This window comes from Typopeltis vanoorti, chromosome 4 (genome assembly GCF_054136105.1).
Source record: "Typopeltis vanoorti isolate ZY-2024b chromosome 4, IOZ_Tvanoo_1.0, whole genome shotgun sequence".
Classification (NCBI taxonomy): domain Eukaryota; kingdom Metazoa; phylum Arthropoda; class Arachnida; order Uropygi; family Thelyphonidae; genus Typopeltis; species Typopeltis vanoorti.
In genome coordinates, this window is record NC_143552.1 from 158,745,043 (window position 1) to 158,762,817 (window position 17,775).

At 36.1% G+C, this 17,775-nt stretch overlaps 1 protein-coding gene and 1 non-coding gene across 5 annotated transcripts in view; both read right to left on the reverse strand.

The window, feature by feature from the left end:
- Positions 1–17,775, reverse strand: part of LOC150107791 (tectonic-like complex member MKS1) — a 289,973-nt gene that overhangs the window by 49,364 nt on the left and 222,834 nt on the right. For all 4 annotated transcript variants that reach the window (XM_090391544.1, XM_090391542.1, XM_090391543.1 and 1 more), the window contains one exon: positions 12,844–12,977. In XM_090391544.1, coding sequence (XP_090247670.1) covers positions 12,844–12,977 — 134 coding nt within the window. The remainder of the gene's footprint in view (positions 1–12,843; positions 12,978–17,775) is intronic.
- Positions 9,598–9,706, reverse strand: LOC150107792 (U6 spliceosomal RNA). Its single transcript, XR_016548284.1, has one exon. It is a non-coding gene; the product is annotated as a U6 spliceosomal RNA (small nuclear RNA).

The window sequence follows — 17,775 nt, forward strand, 5'->3', positions numbered from 1 at the left end:
TGCCTTAGGCAGATTATAGAAAAATATAAAGAATTCAGATTCCCTCTGGAAATGTATTTCTTAAACTACTCAAAGCTTTTGACTGTGTTGAGCATGTGAAACTGTGGGAAGTAATGAAAAGAATGGGTTTTCCTCAACACACTATCAGGTTGATAGCCAACTTGTACAGGGAACAAGAAGCCACGGTAAGAACAGGTGTTGGATTGACTGACTGGCTTCAAGCTGGAAAAGGAGTTACACAAGGATGTTTAGTATATATGCAGAGGACATCATGCATGAAGCAGTGGATGAGCTCAAGACAGGAATTAAGATAGGAGGTAGATTATCAGTAATCTGAGGTATGCTGATGATACAGTACTCCTTTATAATGACATGGAACAACTAGGACTAATTCTTGATTAAGTTAACAAGATTAGTAATAAGAGGACTTCAACTCAATCCTAGCAAGACAAAGATTATGGTTCTCAAAGGAAATACAAACAGAGAAGCTCTTGAGAAACAAGTACCTTAATGGAGTAAGAATTAAGGAAGTCAGCAAGTTTGAGTACCTGGGTTCCATTATTAATGTGAAGAATTGCTGTTCAGAAGACATCAGAAAAAGGTTAGGAATGGCTAAAACAAGTCAGAGACCTGTCTAAAATCTGGAAGGATGGAGCTATCTCCATTGGAACAAAGTTGAGGATTTTTGATGCAGTTGTTTTTCTAACAGCGACTTATGGATGTGAGACTTGGAACCTAAAGACGTCAGATAAGAAACGGATATTTTCTTTTGAGATGTGGTGTTACAGAAGGCTGTTGAGGATATCATATACTGAAAGGCGTACAAATGAATGGGTGTTAAATCAGCAGAACTTTAAGGCTCCTTAAGGATATTGACAGAAGAAAGTTAAAATATTTTGGAACATATAGAAAGGAAGGGGGTCTTCTCAGAACAGTAACAGAAGGTAAAGTTCCTGGAAAAAGAGGAAGGGGTAGATCACTGATGAGATAGATGGATGGATGGTGTGTATGTTGAGTGACTGATCTTCAGAGAGTTGAGGCTGCCAGAAAAGCAAACAACAGGACTACATGGCGAGGCCTTTGTGGAACATCACCGAGCATCGGAGTGACCATACGGCATCTGTAGATGCCCAGTGAACATATAGATATAGAACTTATAAGCCAACAGTTGCCTAAGTTGAAGTTAACTTTGTTATTGAATCCAGACAGTACCAAAATTAGAAATAACAGTCAACATTTAATAAGGGATCTTATGATTGCCTTCCCATAGATTCTAAATGTGTTTGTTTGTTTTGAAAGTTTTGTCATAATCATCTATTTCCTGATATGTTCTTCAAGGGATGTTTCAGGTTACTGTGACAGAACTACACAATTAAGTTTACATTATTATTAATCTCCTGTCAACAATTTTTCTTCAAATCAATCTACATAAGGAAATCTATAGACGAATACAACCAAAAGAAAACCTGATACAGAAAATAATCAGCAAAGGTTGGTCGTTTGGTAGAGCCTCTGCTACTAATGGCTCACGAAAAAAAGTTAGGCAAGTTTGAGCGTGGGTAGTAGTTGAAAGGAGATCAATCATTCAATGCTGTTGGCACACTCTCCTTCGATGAGTCTTTGGACTCCCTGGAGGTGTCACATAATAATAATAATAATAATAATAATAATAATAATAATAATAGGAAACTATGTCTATTTGGCCATATATGTAGAATGAATGATGAGAGAAAATTAAAAACATTGCTGTTTGGAATGATTGAAGGAAAGAACAAAAGAGGAAGACCAAACAGAGAATGGGGTGATGACATCGTCAAATGGTGTAGAAACTCTATACACAAACTGAGTCATCTTGCACAAAATAGAATGCAGTGGAAGAATCTTATCAAGATGGCATCAGACATCTATGGGCATTGAACCCATGGTTGTTGTTGATTAATTGAAGGCACTTCTGACCAAATCAATCCACCAAGATCTTGATCCTACTATGGGTCTCTTTCCTACCATCTTGGCATCAAATATCTGTATAGCTTACCTTCTTTACCCATTTTATTAAAGTAGCCATACCACCTTAGATTGGCTCTGCTGACACATTCTTGAATGCTAATAATGTCAAGTTACTTTCTAATATCTTCCTTTTTAATATGATTCTTCCATTGATGCCATTGGTTCACTCCCCTAATTTTTCTGAGAACCCTCACATCTGTGATTGCTAGTCTTTGATCAAGTGCTTTATTTCTAACCCAACTCTCAGATCTATAACTTAAAACTGGTTTAAATACTGCCTTGTATACTGCTAGTTTGGTGTTTTGGCTAATTTCTCTCTTATTCCATATAAACTTATTCACCTGGCTACCCACCATACCAGGATTCATTGCTTATTCTGTTGTCTATTTCCAGATTTAACCTGCCATCTTTTTATATATTGAAATATTTTACTTGTTCTATAGGATCTCCATTCAGAATGCAGCTGAAGTTTTCTATGCTCCTGCCTATTTTCATAGTTTTGGTCTTTTTATTGCTGATATTCATGCCAAATTTGTTACAGCTATTATTCAATTTAGTTAGTGAATCGTGGATTGTGAAGCAAAGAGCTAAGTTTGACATCTTGAATTCGAATATCACAATATCAGGCTTGATGCTACTTTCTTTCAGAATGTTAACCACATAGATGATGAATAAGAGTGGAGATAATGTGCATTCTTGTCTTACCCCTGATTTTATATTATTATTATTATGTGACACCTCCAGGGAGTCCAAAGACTCATCAAGGGAGAGTGCCAACAGCATCGAATGATTGAACCCCTTCCAACTACTAACTGCACTCAAACTTGCTTAACTTTTTGCTGAGCCATTAGTAGCAGAGGCTCTACCAATCGATCAAGCAATCTTCCTGTATTTCCTTCAATTTTAACTGCTGACTGACAACTTAAATATAGACTATGCATTGCTTTGTATAATGTTCCATTCACTCCACATAATTATAGTGTTTTGAAAAACTTTTCTCTGGGCACCTTGTCGCATGCCTTTTCCAGGTCTACAAAACTTAAGTACAGATCTTTGTCATATTCCCGCAATTTCTCAATTATTTGTCTTAAAGTGAAAATCTGATCTTGACAATCTCTATTTGGTCTGAATCCCCACTTGTTCTTATCCAAGTTTCTCTTCCACAACCTCTTTTCAAGTATGTTTGCATAAATCTTACCTGGAACACTTAGCATAAAAATTCCTCTGTAATTCTCATATTCAGCTTTATTCCCTTTTTTATAGATGGGTACTATGAGAGCTCTACTCCAATCATTGGGAATTCGACCTTCTGAAAATGCAGTCTGAATTATGCAGTCCAGCTACCGCAAAAGTTTTATACCTCTATACTTAAGAATTGCTGGTCGAATATCATCTACTCCAGCTGCCTTTCTTCATTTCAAGTTTTTGATAGCTTTTTCTATCTCAAGTATTGATATGTACTCCTCTTTCTCTTGAAAATTTTCTAGTATAGTTCTGTCACCGCTTGGTTTGTTTAACAGTTTTTCAAAGTAATTACTCCAGTCATCTTGGATATCCTTATCGTCAGTTTTCATGTCATCTTTGATTCTTTTACAGTATTTCTAAGATTCTTCAATAGCCACCAGAACATTTTGCCACCTTCCTGATATTTATTTTTCATATTCTTACCAGTCTTCCCATGACTTTTGTTTAGCTACTTTTACACACACACACACACACAGCTTAGCTCACTTACATTTTTTCTCTGTATTCTTTTAGGGCATCTGCCAACTTATTTACTAGGAACTTTTGATATGCTTTTTCTTTTCCAGGACTGCTTCTTTAACTCCTTGTGCCCATCATGGTATTCTTCCCTTTTTTATAGATGGGTACTATGAGAGCTCTACTCCAATCATTGGGAATTCGACCTTCTGAAAATGCAGTCTAGCCATTGCAAAACTTTTATACCTCCACACTTAAGCATTGCTGGTCGAATATCAACTTCATTATATACCTCCTACCTGAATCAATCAATGTCTTCATCAGAGTTTGCCACTGAGATTCCAAGGTTGGGTTCTTGTTTTCAATTTCTTTCATTTTTTCTTCAAAAATGTTTGTATAATCAAGTCTACAATTTACTTGTAAAAGCTGTTCAACTTAAATTCTTTTTAAAACTTTCTTAAATACTGTTCTTTTCAATGTGATATCCATTTTTATCCTGCTTAGTACTAATAGTTTGGCTAAGTAATGGTCACTTCCAATACTTAACTTCTTTACTTAGTAATACCTAATAACACGGTGTACCACATGAAAGTGAGGATTGGACATTAGGTCGGAATTCCCTAGTTATTATATTCTTGTTTAATTTATTATCTTGTTTTTATCTTATTATTATTATCTTGTTATTATTACTACTGTTATTATCTTGATTATTATCTTGTTTAATTTATTAATTTATGAAAATCAACATTAAAAAGACAAAGACAATGAAAATAGGAAGAAACATTTAAAACATTAACTGCATCCTGAATGGAGAACCTATAGAACAAGTTAAACATTTCAGCTACCTAAGAAAAATTTTTAGTGAAGATGGAAAATTAAATATGGACATAGACAACAGAATCAACAAAGTCAGCTGAATAAATTTATATGGAATAAGAGAGACATTAGTCAAAACGCTAAACTATATACAAGACAGTGTTCAAACCAATTTTAACTTATGGATATCAGAGCTGGATTAGAAATAAACTCTTAAACAAAGACTAGAGGCCACAGATATAAGAATCCTGAGAAAGATTAAGGGACTGAGCAGATGGCATCAATGTCAGTATCGTATTAAAAATGAGGATATTAGAAAAAAACTTGACATTGTTAGCAGAGCTAATCTCATGTGGCATGGCCAAGTAAACAGAATGGGAGAAGAAACATCAGCTAAACAAGTGTTCTTTGCCAGCATGGCATTAAAAAGGCCACGAGGAAGACCAAGATGTAGGTGGACTGATACAGTAAAAAGTGCCTTAGAAGACAGAAATATAAGATCTGATAATCTTGGAATGTTGATAGATAACAGACTAATCCAGAGGAAAATTGTTGATAGCATCATCATCGTCGAATTCCTGACATGTACCTCCAAGGGCATGTAAAGGATATGATAGTACTACTTGAAAAATTTACATCATTACTAACTTCCTACTTACAATTTTCCTCCAAATCAGTCTGTTAAATGTCAAGACCCCAATATTATCAGGTCTTATATTTCTGTCTTCTAAGGCACTTTTTACTGTATCAATCGACCTATATCTTGGTCTTCCTCTTTTTCCTGCCAACCTGGCAGAGAACAGGCTAATCTTTCCTCTCCCATTCTATTTAAGTGACCATACCATCTGAGATTAGCTCTGCTAATGCATTCCTGGATGCTGACAATATCAAGTGCTTTCCTAATATCCTCGTTTTTAATATGATATTGTCATTGATGCCATCTGTTCATGCCCCTAATCTTTCTCAGGACTCTCATATCTGCAGTCTCTAGTCTTTGGTCAAGTGTTTTACTTTTGACACAGCTCTCAGATCCATAAGTTAAAACTGGTTTGAACAATGTCTGGTACACAGCTAATTTAGTGTTCAGTCTAATTTCTCTCTTATTCCATATGAATTTATTCAATTGACTTCCTACCATACCAGCTTTGTTGATTCTGTTGTCAATTTCTATATTTAATTTACCATCTTCACTAAAAATCATGCCTAAGTAGCTAAATGTTTTACTTGTTCCACAGGTTTTTGATTGACAACACAGTTGATATTTTCAATGTTTCTGCCTATTTTCATTGTCTTTGTCCTTTTAATGCTGATGTTCATACCATATCTATTACAACAGTTATTCAATTTAGTCATGGAATCTTGCAGACTTCAAGCTGATTTATTTAGAAGTATAACATCATCCGCATAAGGCAAAGATTAACATCTCCAATTTTGATATCAGGTTTGATACCACTATCCTTCAATTCTAACTGCTGACTTACAACTCAAATAAAGACTAAATATTGCTTGATATAATGCCCCATTAACACCATATAACTGTAGCATTTGGAATAGCTTCTCTCTTGGCACCTTGTCATATGCCTCTTCCAGATCTACAAAACTTAAATACAGATCTTTGTTATATTCCCATGATTTCTCAACTATCTGTCATAAAGTGAAAATCTGATCCTGACAGCCTCTATTTGGCCTGAATTCTTCACCAAGCTTCTCTTGTTCTTCACCAAGCTTCTCTTCCCCAATCCTTCTCAACCGTTTCTCAAGTATACTTGCATATATCTTACAAGGAACACTCAGTAATGAAATGCCTCTGTAATTCTCACATTCAGTTTTATTTCCCTTTTTATATATGGGTATTATGAGGGCTCTATTCCAATCATCTGGAATTCGTCCCTCTGTCCAGTCATTCTATGACTGGACAGAGGGACTAAAAAAGAGAGACACAATTATGCAGTGTAGAGTCCGTAAGTTCGAATATCATCTACTCCTGTTGCCTTAGCTTTTGATGGCTTTTTCTAGTTCAAGTGTGGATATGTATTCCTGACTGCATGCCTGGTAAGTGTTTTTTTTACCACTGTGCTATCACTGCTTGTTTCATTTAGCAATTTTTCAAAATAATTACTCCATACTTCAAGGATATTTTTTTCTCCTGTTTTCATGTCACCTTTATCATCTTTAACTCCTTTTACAGCACTTTTTCCTCCATTTCTAAGCTTCTTCAACAACCACCAGAATATCTTACCACTTTCTTGATATTTATTTTCTATGTTCTTGCCAAAGTGCTCCAATGAGTTTTGTTTAGCCAGTTTTACACAGTGTTTAGTTTTCTTATATTTGTCTCTGTATTCTCTAAGAGCACAAGCTGACTTATTTGCCAGGAACTTTTGATATGCTTTCTTCTTTTCCTTCACTGCCTCTTCAACTTCCTGTGTCCACCATGGAGTTCTGATTTTTCTATCCTTGCACACAACCTCTCCATATGCCTCTCTGGTCAGTGTTTTCTTCAGGGCTTGCCACTGAATCTCCAAAGTTTGATTCCTGCACTGAAAATCTTTCATTTTTTCTTGAATAATATTTGTGTATTTTAGTCTACAGTTCACATATAAGAGCTACTCAACTTTTATTTGCTTTAAAACTTTCTTACACGTTCTTCTTTTCAATATGAAATTCAATTTTATCCTGCTCAAGACTAAATGGTGATCACTTCCAATTTCAAATACTCTGTACATTCTGGTGTCCTATACTCAGCGCCGGCTATACCGACCGTGCAACACGTGCATTTGCACGAGGCGATAAGTTTTTGGGAGTGGCAAAATCAGCCTGAAGTATACGAAAAATAAATCATTAAAAAAAAGTCATTTATTCCTTCTCTGTTGAAACCAGACTTCAGAAAGTCGTTAAATTTTTATATAATAAAACTTCATTGTACTGCATATATATATTTTTAAATCATGATCATTTAAAATAATGTAGTATTATGTTGTGTTTAATATCACACTGTCAGTGTTAATATCATATGATGTGACTATAGTAGAACACCTATTTTGCATTTATTTTCGATTCCATTGTTGGCCGTGAGTTGACCTTGACTGAGGGTAAATCTCATTTAACCAATGAGACCAAATGATCATAATGAGATAATTGGTTAAGAGTAAACCAATTAAAGAAATAGAATCAAATCACATAAATACAGACTATATTTATGTATTTTGTTAATAATACTTTTTTGATACAGTTATTAGGATTTGGCTTTTAAATAATTTTAACATTCCAATAAGTCTGATAAAATTCAGTATAATTTTTTAAATTCATACTGAAGAAGTCTTTTGATTAAAAAAAACTATCAGGTGCAGAATATTGCAAAAGAAAATCGGAAAAAGAACGTGATATTCAGAAACAAAGCGGGGCTTGGCATAAATATCTAAAAACTGAAACAGCTAATGTAGTACAAGGGAAAATAAGCGAAAGGACCGAAATCAAGAATTCTGAGCTCATAGCAAGTACTTCTCACTGCGATCCCAGTAATGTCGATATTAGTAGCAATTGATTTTAATTACCCATGCAGATGCATGTTTCAGAACAAAATTCCACTGTTAAAGGGTTAATTTTTTCTTTCTGTAAAGAAATATAGTTTATGGTGATTTTTCACTAATTTAAGAATTTTCATTAGCTAATGTTACTATTTAGAATTTATGATCAGACATGTTGAAGCCTAGCATAACATTGTGGCTTTTAAGACGCCATTAAAAGAGTGTTTTTTTTTTAGGGGAAAGGGGTGGCAAAATATGCTATTGCATGGGGCAGCAAAATTCCTAGGGCCGGCACTGCCTGCACCAGTGGGAAAACATCACTATCAACAATAACATACTCAATGAGACTTTTCTTATTCCTTGACTTTTCTCTCCATGTGAATTTGTGCACAATTTTATGTTGGAACATGGTGTTAGTAATAACCTGTCCTGAGCAGAAATCCAACAGGAATTTGCTATTATTATTATCTTTGCTCTTTTCTCCAAATTTTCCCAAAACATTTTTGTATGTCTGACAATCATTTCCTACTCTGCTATTTAGATCCCCATCAAGGATCAACTTTTCCTTTTTCATTGTGTCAGTTGCTTTTTCTAAAGCATCAAAAAATTCTTCCACTTCTACCTTATAGAACCTTGTGGGACCATAGGCACAAATAAGTTTCATTGTCCAGTTCCCCATTCTCATATTTGTCCACATCACTCTACTTGAGACTGCCTGCCATTCAAGAAAATTAGCCTCGTATTTTGTGTTGAATATTATGGCTACTCCTTCTTTTCCTTGATTGTCATTACCTGAATATAACATTTTGTATTTATTGCTCAGAAAGATCTCACCATTTTTTGTCTTTTTTGTTTCAGTCACCCCTGTTACGTCGATCTGGTACTTATCAAATTCCCCTGCTAGCTCCATTTCTTTGCCATTTAGGCTTCTTATGTTGATAGTACCGATCTTGAACTCTGGTGATGTTGAGTTGGGGTAAGTGTTAGGAAATTGTTGATAAGAAGTTAGTAATGATGTAACTTTTCATATAGTACTATCATAAGATCCTGTATACTCCCCCCCTCCTCGAGTATATATATCTGAAATTTGATGATGATGATTTAATTTATTATCCAAATGTAAGCAAACAGAGTTTGTGTGTGAAGTATCTTCAGAACTGGTGGGCTACTTGTATAGAGAGGCTAATGACTTTACATTAATTGCCTTAGCATCATACAATGAAGCACTCCTTTCAGTGTATAATAATATGCATTATGGGAAGGGCCACTACCCAGACCAGTTTTGACCTTTATTCATATATAAAATATGAACATAAGAATACATAAAATATATAGCCTCAAAAATTCAGATATAATGCTGTTTTGATATTACATCTCTGTTTACTAATGTATAATTGAAACAGAATCTTTATCTTAAAATGATACACTTCACTCTTTCTTTTTATATTATTCACATTCATTGTTCATGCTGGTTATTTTATATGATAAGAAAAAAAATAAAATATCAACATTAGACTCTCATAGAGTTAAAAGACATTGAAGGAGGACAAATATCGAAGACTTCCTGATTTTGCATGTTATTCTTACACAGGGCCATACTCTTCTTTTTTCTGTATTCTATCAATTTTAGTATATGTACAAACAACAAGATGAAAATGTAATGGTCATTTCCCCCTTCAGCCAATTTCTATATGAACACTGAATAGAACAAAAACATTTAACAGAGCTATACTCAAACCTTTAGTCTAGCTAAAGTCCATCTTTAGTCCATCTGATCATATGGCTCTGCCAGATAAAATTTTAATGAGGTATCCAACCAGAATAGCACACAACCCTCATCATTCTAACAATACTTTAGACTGTTACTTAACTAGCTCCCCTTCCAAATACATTGTGGATGTATACTCTCCCCTTGACAACTCTGACCACAATCTTATTGAAGTCTTCTTCTCTCTAGTTTGCTCTCCTCTCATCTAATCTCAGTCATATATCCTATGGGACTACAACTGTACCACCTAGGATGACTAACTGAAATAATCCTCATTGGAATGAGAGCCTTCAATTCCTCACTACACTGCAAATCCCTGACCCATATTCAAACCCTGGTTCTCAAAAAAATGCACCCTTGCAGTCCCATGATAAAAATGCAGCATACCTGCAAAACACTGAACCTTTTCTACTATGCTTTCATTCTCCTCAATAACCTCCTAATCTCCATCCTTACATTGTTCTTCTGTTCAAACGACTCATTTGTCACTGCAACCCATCACTGACTCTCATGCTCATTTACTTCTTATATCCAAAGCATTAATCACCTGTTTATCCTCCATCCTGGAAAACAGACCTTGCAGAACCCGCTTATTCACCATACCTTTAATAAGGGAATCTCAATACATCCCCTTTGTTTCCTTGTGCTCAGATTTGGCCACTTACTTTTCATTGTGATGTGGAAACATTGGAGAAGATCCAGGGAAGACTGACTAAGGCAATATCAAGACTTTGGAACGTTGGTTATGGAGAAAGGTTAAAGGAAGAATGCAAATCACAGAGTTTGGTGGATAGGAGGAAAGGGGTGATAAGATAACAATGTTTAAGTCAGAGAGTGGATTTTATCAGATTAATACAGTGGGGGTATTATATAAAGAGAGGAGGTGAGAGGAGAAGAACAAGAGGCTATCCCTTGGAAATATGTTCAATGGCTTAAATTAAAAACTCCAGCTTCTCATTCAGCTTACATAACAGTCAAAAAGCAAGCATAAAAAAAGTTATCAATGATTCCAAAGAAGACTTCATAAGAATGAAATGCAATAAACTTGCCTCTGCTGAACTGACAGTTGAGTATTCTGGTCCCTTGCTTATGGTCTTACAAAAAGAAAAGGCATCAGTTTTTTCCTCCCACTCTTGCTTGAATGATGAAGGCAAATCATCCCTGCTCATTGCATGTGTCCTTTGAATTATCACAAGAAGGACACCAGGAAAACCCAGATTAATCTCGATACTAATAAGGCTCCTGGTTGAGATGGTATTACTGTAGTTGTGCTCAAACCTTGTGCCCTAGAATTAACACCCTTCCCGTGTCACTTATATGAGCTATTATATTCAACTGCACAGGAAAGAGGCCTTCATGTAGCTTGTACCTAAAAAGGGAAACAAAAGTCAGTCAGTCATCACAACTACCATCCCATTGCTCTCACCACAGTACTTTGAGGGATAAGGTTATCAATGGCCCGCTTCTTCACTACCTGGAGACTCATCAATTAATAAGACCACCAATATGGATTCTGCCATTTTCATTCTACAGTTCACCTCCTTGCAAATCCTTGGGAGAAACCCACATTGTTGCTCTCGATATTTCAAAGACATTCAATTATATCTGGCACTGAGGCTTCCTGCACCATAAGATGGTAGCATCTTATGGCTTCGCTCCTGCACTCTGTGATTGTATTGCCAGCTTTCTCACTAGTCACTGGCTTCTTCTCATCAGTTTCTCTATCAATGCTAGAGTACCCAGTGTTCTGTACCCTCACCCATGCTCTTCCTCCTTTACATCAAGATCTTTTCTCTCTGACTTCAAATCTCATTCATGGTTTTGCTGCCAATGATGATGATGATAGTACTCTTTATTCCTTTTTCTCATTTGAGAAACCTCAAGCTCTCCCATAATCAGTGACTTAAATACTGATCTCCTTGACATCCTTAAATGGAGTGAAGACAACTAAGCAAATTTTAATGCTATAAAAACTCAGGCCTGCCTTATTACATGCAAGAAAGATCTGCTTATGTTTAATAATGTTCTGATTTCCTTTGAAAATAAGTTTTCCCTTCTTGAGCTGACTGTCACATCCAGTTTTTCCTGGCACAAACATGTTACATATATACCCATCCCCTTCAGCCTCTAAGAAACTTGGTGTTCTTTTTCCATTCAAAAAATTACTTCTCCTCTGTTCAACTCCTAACACTTTAGGAGGACAATCTGCTTAATAGGGTCTCTTCCTTCACAGATTCCCTTCAGTCACTTTTCCATAGGTGCTTAGTTTCTGCACTATGCTTTTTCTATAGGTACTTTCATGGGCACTGCTCCTCTGAATTGGCCACTGCCATTTCTCCACTTTCTTCTATCTTCCTATCTGAATTACTGTTAGATCTGGAACCCAGATCTAACAGTAATTCAGATGTAGCCATATCAAGGGCTTATAAAATAGAATGATAACATCCATATCTCTGCTTCTTGGTATGTTCTTGGTTATAGTATATAATATTATGAAAGGCAACCACAGAAGCTTGAAGAAATCATCACCATCCAGAGTCCACAAAGGCTGGACTATGGGCACAGAATTCCTAAGATTTCTTGAAGTTATCACTGCAGGCATCCATCATGATTGTTGCAACTTTGATTTAAACTGTAATTAATTCTTATAGGAGTTCTCTCAAGAATCGAGTCTTTAGCCATTGTCTACAAGATATTTTCAACTCAAAGAGAGAGTGAGTGAGTGAGAGAGAACTATGCAACAACATCAATGAGAATGTTTATCACAGAGTTGTTACCAATCTTCTGCATCTTTATAAACTGATGCAGGAACTCAAAGGACATTAAATCTGCCTAACATTTTCAACAGAGTTAAGTATCAGAACATGCCACTATTCAAGTCTAAGTAAATTTGCAATATTGTTACTTCAAACAAATGTGTCATAATTTTATCTAGTATTCTAGTGATCATTGTGATATACAAATATGATTAAATTCTGATCTATTTTGGTACAAATTTAATTTAAAACATTCAGGATATTATACCTGAAAAGAGGATGGAACACCAACATAAAGCAAATCATCCAGTTCTGGAGTTTCTCCAATAAAAAATCTTCGGAGATTAGTAATGAAGGATTGAGAAACAGGTCTCCACATGTGTATTGTCAATTCATGGCACCCTAAATTGGAGGGGAAAAACAGAAAAAATATACTGGACAATCTAATATCTGTTGTTAGTGATTTTTTAAAAAAAAAACTAATTAGAACTGAACACTTTTTAGTCAAATATGTCTACAGAAATTAACTCTAGGGGGGGAGGGGGATATTTCAATAGTGAATAACCTCCATAAGTGTAAGACATTTTAAAGTTGTGAAAAAAATTAAAGGTAATTATGAAAATGCTTATCGATCTTCTTTATTTTGATAAAAAAATAAATAAATTTCCTCTCATTTTTTCATTAGCATAGTATATATATATATCCAGTTATCCAATTTTGTGTCATATTGTTCCCATATCTTTGACTTCTCTAGTAGCAATTCCAGGTTAAAATTTTTATTATGATTGTTATTATTAACATATCGCCATGGAGTCAACAGACTCACTATGGAAGATCTTACTCAAACACTAAAATATCTTCTTCTGAATTGGTGAAGATAAGTCAAGAGATGAAGTGGATGCAGAGTAAAATGAAGAGAACTATAGATATGTATGAAAGAATGAAGAAGACAGAAATGAATGATGTTGGTATGAAAGAGGTAATGAAAGGCAAGTGGCACTGTACGGGGATTAGATTAATAGAGATGTGGTAAATGAGAAGATGCCAAGGTTTGTTTTCCAGGGAGGTAAAATGAAGAGAGTGATTGAGACATTGGATATGAGGGATAAGCGAGCAAAACAGTTGGTAGTGGTGCTAGTAGGGAACAAATGACTTTACTTGGAACAAGAAGAATGTAAAACTGGATATCAGGAGGTTGTTGAGAAGGATAAAAGATAATAGTGTGATAGGAAAAGTAGTCACTGTGCTGCCCAGGTACGATAGTGATGAGATAAGAGGAAAGAACAAGGATTATGAATGATATGTTAGTGGAAATGTGTGAAGAGAAAGAAGTGCAGTTTGTTAATGTGTGGAATGAGTTTGAAGGATGAACTGAACTGTATAAGAGTGATGGACTGAATTTTAATGGTTTTGGTATGAGTCATTTTTGAGAGACTGCTGCTGCTGAAAGGAAGAGTAATGAGTACAGAGAATGAATATGAGCAGAAGCAATGTGAAAGAGTGAGAGAGAGTGAGGAGGGATTGAGATGGTGCTTATGAATGGAGAAGTGAGTAGCATGTGTGTAGAGAATGAGAGAACAAGTGTGCAAGACGAACAGGAAAATGGAAAGATTCAGGGTGAAACACAGCATGAGAAAGGTTGACACTCAAAGAGGACGTGAATGCATATATAGAAAAGAAGGGAATGGGATGGCCTGGGATTCAAGAACTGCTGGATTTGAAGAAAGTTCTAGGATGAGTAAGGAGAAAAAGAAAAGGCTCAAGGAAGGTATGGAGAGGCCACATCTAATAAGTGGTATTATCAATGAGACTCGCTATAGATCCAGGAATGAGCTATTATGTTTGTATACAAATGCTAAAAGTATCAGAAACAAGGGAAATGAAATGGTTGCAATGATCGAGTTTGTCATCCAAAAACTGTTGGAATAAGTGAGACATGGATGGATGGATGAGGATCACATCCTGACAGGAATAGAGATGGAAAGGTAAGATGTATTTTGTGAAGATAGAAAGTGTAAAAAGGGAAGTGGAGTGCTATTGATGATAGAAAAGGAGTTATGTCCATATGTCCATACAAGGTAGAGATACGAGGAAAATAGTGGTAGTGGTTTTGAGGCAGTATGGTGTGAGACAGAAGTAAACAAATATTGTTATAGACTTGGCAATGTGGAGGATAGTGACTATGAAATGTATAAGTAAATTAGCCAAGCAAATAAAAAAAGGGTGATTTTAATTATACCAATATAGATTGGGATGATGAGATAGCAACTGGAAGTAAAGAAAATGAATTTCTCAAATTTTTGAGAAATTCATTTTCTCAAAAATTTGAGACAACTACCAACTACCTTAGACAGGATGTAACAGAGGGCACCCAAGGATTGAGGGTCTTGGATTTGATCATCTCATTAGAGAATGTCATTATAAATAAGATGTGAAACACAAAGTGATTACCTGGGTGGTTTGCCAGCCATGTGAGGACTTCTGTGAGGAAAGGATATATGTGGAACTACAATGATGATGATTATGAGAAGCTCAGGAGACAGTTTGCAGCTGTAGATGGAATGAGAAGTTGGGTGGAAAGGAGATCAATGCAGTTTGCATGATATTCAAGAACTATCTAGTAGAAGCAATGTCTAAATGTATTCCAAGGGTCAGAAGGTTAAATAAGGTAGGTGTGAAATGGATGGATGCAGAGATTAAGCATGCAATACAGAGAAAGAAGGCATTATGGAGGCAACATAAGATGAGTGGTAATAATCAATTCCATGAGGAGTACAAAGAATAAGCAAGGAGGATGACTCAGTTGGTAAGTGTAACAAAAGTGCAGTATGAGCAACAGTTAGCTAATTAAGCCAAAAAAACCCTAAGAAGTTCTTTCAGAGTGAAAAAAGAAAATGGTATAAGGACAACTGCTGCAGAGGACATAGTTGAGATGTTTAATGAGCATTTCATAAAAGTCTTTCATCCTTGTGAATGTGACATCACTGAGAGCAGTGGATGAGGAGGAGAGAGAGATTGACTATGAGTGAGCAAGAGATATATGAATTGAGAAAACTTGTTAATAAAGCTGTTGGGGCTAGATGATATAATCACTACATGTTTTGAAGCAATGTGCAAGGGAGTTGACATCTGTCTTGGCATGTTTGTTTAATATGAGTCTTACACTGGGTCAAGTTCCACAGGAATGGAAGGAAGGCAAGATTGTACCACTTCATAAGGAAGGTGACAGAACTCAAGCATCAAATTATAGGTCAATCTGTGTCAGTTATTGTGGTTAAAGTGTTAAAGAGGCTAGTGAGACCCAGGATCCAAAATTGGCTTGATAAAAGTGGTATATTCTTTGATAGACAGCACGGATTTGCTAAAGAGAGGTCATGTTTTAGTAATCTACTTACTTATTACAATAAGGTGACAGATGCATTGGACAAGGGGGAATGGCTTTTAGATTACCACATGATAAGCTGATAGTCAAACTAGAGAGGATGGGGTTGGATATTAGCTTATCATGTGGTAATACACTAGTACACTGGCTATCTGATAGGTATCAGCAAGTTGTGTATGGATGAGCAATATTCCGGAAGAGGAAAGTCACTAGTGGTGCGCCTCAGGGGTCTGTTTAAGGTCTATTGCTGTTTAACCTGTATGTTAATGATATTGGGGAAGACTTGAATGGAGATATACAATTGTTTGCAGTACAGTCTCTGTAGCTCATTCAGTACAGATGAAGACATTTGGTTGGAAAGACCTGGGTTCGATTCCCATCAGTGATGTGAGGAACCTTTATCTGCTGTCTTTTGACTAAAGGTGAGCAAGCCAGTCTCATATGGAGGTAGGGGATTTTTTCACCAAGATACTGAGGTTTTTCGTCCCCCAGAATAGGCAAACCAGCCCCATGAACACACATTTCTAACAGTCATGAAAATTGTTCCTCGTCCAATGCCAGACTGCGGCAAGCAAGTTTAGGTTTCCTACAGTCACATAATCATAGCAAACCAAGCACTTAAGTGAGATAAAAGTGCTATAAAGAGGAAGAAGACACACGACAACTGTTTGCAGATGATGCAAAGTTCAGATGAACTATGAGGAGTAGACTAGAAGTTGTGGCCTTACAAGAAGACTTGAATAGACTGAGTGAATGGGGGCACAGGAGTGGGTATGCCAATTCAGTGTTTCAAAATGTAAGTTTTAAAATTTGGAACACAAAGATGGGATGCAGAATTTATGCTTGGTGGGGATATATTGTTATAAGTTTCAGTAAAGAAATACCATGAGTTGACATATTACTAACTATTATAATAACAGAATTAACTCACGTAAGGATATATTGTTGGAGGTGGAGAAAATAAGTGATCTTGAGGTGATGGTGGATAAGGATCTAAAGTTTAGAGGACACATTGCCATTGCGAGGACGATACAATGAATTCTGGCAATGATGCGGAGGACACTGACTTGTAAAAGTAAGGAGATTTGATTCCATTGTATAAGGCCTTGATTATGCCACATATGGACTTGGACCTGGTTTTCACAAAAAGGTTGAAGAGATATTGAAAAGGGTCCAAAGGCAATTGACTAAGATAGTTTCTGGTCTCTGAAATGTTGAGTATGAAGAAAGGTTGAGAAGATGCAATTTACTGAGTCTAGTGGATAGGAGGAAGAGGGATGACATGATAGAGACATACAAGTTAGTAAGGGTTTGTTATAGGATAACACTGAAGAGGTTTTTCATAGCACAGTGGGAGATGGGGAAGAACAAGAGGTGATTCCTGGAATTGTATAAAAAGGGTGTCAGCAAGGGAATAAAATACAAGTTATTTGCATAGAGAGTTGTGAATGATTGGAATGCATTGCCTGAGAGCATGGTGTCCACAGAGAATTTGAATGTATTTAAGGCACAGTATGATGAGCTGTGTGTATGACAAAGGTACTTCCTGCAATGAGTCTATGACTCCATGGTGGTCTTGGGATAATAATAATATCTCTCATACTGAACCTTAAAAAAACTTATTTTTAGTCCTAGCATTCATCAAAATTATTATTATTATTATTATTATGGGCGACTCCAGGGAGTCCTTAGATCCATCGAGGGAGGCCCTAACATCATGTCCACACAACTATACGACATCCTCACAGTATCTTCATACCTTGCCTTGAACTCACTCACCGTCATAGCACACACAACAGACTCTGGCAGCTTATTCCA